At 40.2% G+C, this 4278-nt stretch overlaps 1 protein-coding gene across 1 annotated transcript; it reads right to left on the bottom strand.

Moving 5' to 3' along the window:
• Window positions 1-399: 399 nt before the first annotated feature.
• On the bottom strand, window positions 400-1234 carry LOC115752569. Its single transcript, XM_030690817.2, has one exon. The coding sequence runs from the start codon at window positions 1011-1013 to the stop codon at window positions 678-680; it is 336 nt and encodes a 111-aa protein (XP_030546677.1). The 5' UTR covers window positions 1014-1234; the 3' UTR covers window positions 400-677.
• Between the last annotated feature and the right edge of the window lie 3044 nt (window positions 1235-4278).

Raw genomic sequence — 4278 nt, 5'->3', positions numbered from 1 at the left:
TGGCCTGCAATAACTCAGATCAATTGACCCTCTGAAAATGGAGAAACTTTCTTCCCCTCCTCCTTGATTTTCTCTGGTAATGATTTCTCTATTAAGATTCGACCCTCCAAAGAAAAAGGAATCTGGTGTGATGGGTCATCATCAATCGAACAAAAGAAGATGAATCAAGACAGATGTGCCCGCTGGCCAATTATGCAGCAGCTTGTGATTGCAAGACGGGAGATATGTGATCAGAATCTGTGCAAGCAAAGGGAACTGAATTTGAATCCATGCCAAGAAAAATCTTCAACCATGCACCATCACAAATATCTGCCAAGATTCTTCTTGCGATCAGATTTGCCTCCTCAAACTCAAAACTCCTTTCAATGCAAAAGAAGTTGAAAGAACGGAAACAAGAACTGGAAGAAAAAGTATGGCTTCATTCAGATCGATTTGTACATTCATTGTCAGATAAAATTGACTCCCAACATATGAACAGATGAACGTTTGCAATCAGACACCAGGGGACACCACCATGTCTATAGATAAGTCAGATTTCTAATTCAATGAGGGGGTTCTTCTAGATACCTAAGCTGGTCACAGAGAGATCAAAATGAATAAAGCGACATCGAGATCACCAACAACCCCCATCTCAGCTACCAAAAGCAAAAGAAAACAAACGAACAACTAAAAAAAGATCAAATCTTTCCCATCTTCAAACAAAACCCATCCTCCATCTCTCTGTCTCCATCGCAAGAACCCACCATCTGGGCCCTCCCCACGACCGGCGAAGACGACGGCGACGAATTCACGGAAGCCATCAAGACCAGAGACCCCTCGCTCCACGCCCTCCTGATCGGATACGACACGCTCTTGTTCTTCCCCATCGGACGGGGGCAGTTGCTCCCGGACTTCTTGTGAAGCGCGCAGCCGCAGTTCCGGTGGTACGGCCTCCTCTCGACCCCCGAGTCGCACCCCGAGATGCAACCCTCGTAGACGCAGCGGAACAGGCACTCTGCAGCGCCGGTGGCCATGGCGTTTCGCCGCGGGAGCTTCCTGGGAAAACCGCACCACCCGCGCCACCACCGGCGTCGGTCGGATCTTGATGTTTTCGGGCCGCGGCTGCTGTTCGGGGGTGGAGAGAAAATCGGAAATCGGGTTTCGTGGGGGAAAGAATCAATGGAGACAGGAGAGGGGTGGGAGTATAAATAAAGGAGGGAGGGGCGGATGCTCAAGTGGGGCTGCGATGGAGGACGAGTTTGGCTGTCGGCAAGAGCCGTCCAAGCGGCGAGAAAGGCTTGCGTGGGCCGCGTACAATGCGTATTGCGGGGCTTCGCGTGTCACGAAAAGATGGTGTTGCCTCTTTGAAAATTTTGTAGCCACGAGCGAATGCGCGTACGTGTGTAAAATGTAAATACGGGAATTGGCATTTCTTTTTCCAAAAGAATTAACGATGTAAATCTATATCTATTTTATGGAAAGGTGATTGATACTATAAATTTTAAAATACGAGATCATGTTCATGTTTCGGATTAAAGCGATAAAACTCCTACCGACTCATGCCATTCAAATCAGTAGAATCTCGAATTCGATTTGGTGTATCGAAATTGACGCCTTTATAATGATAAATCATGTTGAATACACGATTTATCTTTGGACTTGTATCAATCCATTGCATTTTCAGATCTGATGCTATTTTTATAAAGAAAAACGCCGTAAATAACAATATAATATGTGCTTGGCTTTTAGAATGTTAAAATTATGGTAGAGGCAAATGGAAGTGAAAACAAAAAAGAATTAGCAATGAGCAATATCATATCCACAATGAGTTCATGAATAATGAATTTCTCTACACAATCCCTTTGGGCGAGCATTGCAACGCTTACGCTATAGAAATCAATTTTTTACCATAAATTGATTTTTCTATTTTTGTTTACGAACGTAAGTTGATTTTTCTACTTTTAGATAAAAGTAAATTTTTTTCACTTTTTCAAATGGCTCCAAAACTACTTACGGAGCAACAAAAAAAAAAATGCTCCAAAATTAGAAAAATGAAGCGGCGTAATCAAACAGATTTTTGCTACAAAAGTGTTGTCATGCGCGCCCTTCACCTTCTAAGAGTCGTTCACCTCTAGGGAATAAACACTACTCTATCTTTTTTCTATTCAAGTGTAATTCTCTATATCAAGTTTTGGAGATTATTCACGGCTTCGAAGGACCCCGAAAGTACATATTGATTCGTGAAGGTGCCCATCCTTTTTTAACATCTTTAGGTGATTTCAAACGGGCACATGATCATAAACCGAATTATGTATCATAAATTTTCTTATCTCGTCCTCGCGAAACCATACCGATTAAAGTTAACTGATTTTTTTAGTAAACGATGATGTGATTTTATGGACTCCCGAATAATCTTGTACCCCCTTACCGTTCCTCTATTTAATGATATCCAAATTTTAGGTTTTAAGGTTAACATGATGAAGAGAATAGACATTAGATGGTCCGTGCTCATTATGGGCGTCTCTTAACCGTCGATAATTGATTAGCAAGCAAGCCTTCGGCCTTTGTCAGGCAGGCCTCAGCCGCCCCATATAAACCCTACCAAACTCCATGGGCGACTATTTAATTTCAATTAATGCCCGCCATTTTAGCTCTATGGTCCATCGCCTAGCGGGGGTGAGACTATGCTATCTTTGACCAAGATTCATGGGAGGACAAACATGATGAAGCCTCTAAAATTGCCTCATGTATCTAATTCTTTCACCATTTCATAAACTCAATCTTATGAAAATTCTTCACTGGTTAATTGATATGAACACGATACCAAAGCCGACCCTTGTAAGTACCCCTATATCAATTAGAAATAGACACTATGTAACTTTACCGCATTGGGCTAAAAAATATGTTATGGACCTCCCCTTTTTGGGGAATTATCTTGGAGAATGGACCAATATTTGTTCTACTACTTTTTCTACTAGAAACTAGGAAAAATGGAACAATTCGATTTGTAGGAATAGAGAGATGCAGATCTATTCTATTTTTTATAAGTCCAATCCGCAATGGGGGTTGATCCCATTTTCTATGAGCGAATGCATACATATTAAATATCCGGTTCTGAATGAGATTGGATAATAGACGGAAAATCAAATTAGTGGTTGTAGAAAGGGCGGAAGATATTTTTCTCACGAGAGTCTAAGTCCTCGATATCCAATAACAATTAGATGAAAAATTGGCCTTATAAAATTGAAATGCTGAAAGAAATTGTTTCTTTTCAATAAAACCCAAGCAAGGAACGTAGTAATCCAGGTCATTTTTTCATCATTCAATACAGATTGAATAGAATGTAAATTACAAGATAGCATTCTAAAAGAGCTAGAATTTTAATCTTATATCGGGATTTACGGGCCAAGAGACACTCTCGGGTAGACGGTGTCTGTGAGGCATAGGCCTCCCAAAAGATAGTAGAAACAATCAAAACGTGATGATTTAAGATGGGGTCCGTTACTAGCTATACATACGTATTCACAAATAAACTTTCCAAGGCTAATTATCGTGTATAATTTTTTCAAAAGATTTATGATATAACTATGACATTATTATTGAACATGTACAGGCCCCCTCTAATGGAAAAATGAAATTCAATTATTGCAATCTAGTTAAGGTTGACAGCAAAGTCTGTATGACTTTGAGTAGATCAGAGAAAGATTAGTGGATTATTTGCAATCACAATTAACAAAGGAAGACCCTATTTTTTGGGCAGTCTTTTAGTGGATAGTCCATGACATGCCCAACATGCCAAATGGGTCACCATGTGTCATAGTGTCTCTCGTCACGTGCACCACTTCCTGCGGCACATGACCGGCCAAGGAATAATGCAGCTTTCCCAACGCTGCACATGCTGATGATTGATGAGGAATCCTTTTAGGCGAATTAGTGAATTATGACTGATTTTCATTTATCTGCCATCATAATTCCCAATATAAAGTATCTAATGTTGATAGTCATTGGAATAATTTTATCCCCCAACCTAAATTGAGGGGATCTACGTCTAAGTTACGTGACTTGATTTCATCCATATTAACAAAACCGTAAGAGAGTCGTCATTCAAACTTATGTCCATTTTTCCTTATATGGCAGGCATTTTGGAAAGGATTATAGAACTGACATTTCGAGTAAAACGAGTTCTGATTCCCTCGAATTTTTTTTCCATGTTGTTCCATACATTCAAATGCACCCTCTTCTGATGCATTCTTGCGTCTCGACCTAATAAATGGATTGAAATACTTATCTAACTTTTAT

This window comes from Rhodamnia argentea, chromosome 4, assembly GCF_020921035.1.
Source record: "Rhodamnia argentea isolate NSW1041297 chromosome 4, ASM2092103v1, whole genome shotgun sequence".
In the NCBI taxonomy this organism is placed as follows: Eukaryota; Viridiplantae; Streptophyta; class Magnoliopsida; order Myrtales; family Myrtaceae; genus Rhodamnia; species Rhodamnia argentea.
The sequence above is the reverse complement of the archived record's forward strand: the minus strand, read 5'-3'. Positions and strand labels throughout refer to the sequence as shown.

Bases quoted from the DNA above. Each gene is read 5' to 3' on its own strand.
- LOC115752569 (XM_030690817.2), bottom strand. From the start codon at position 1,013: ATGGCCACCGGCGCTGCAGAGTGCCTGTTCCGCTGCGTCTACGAGGGT.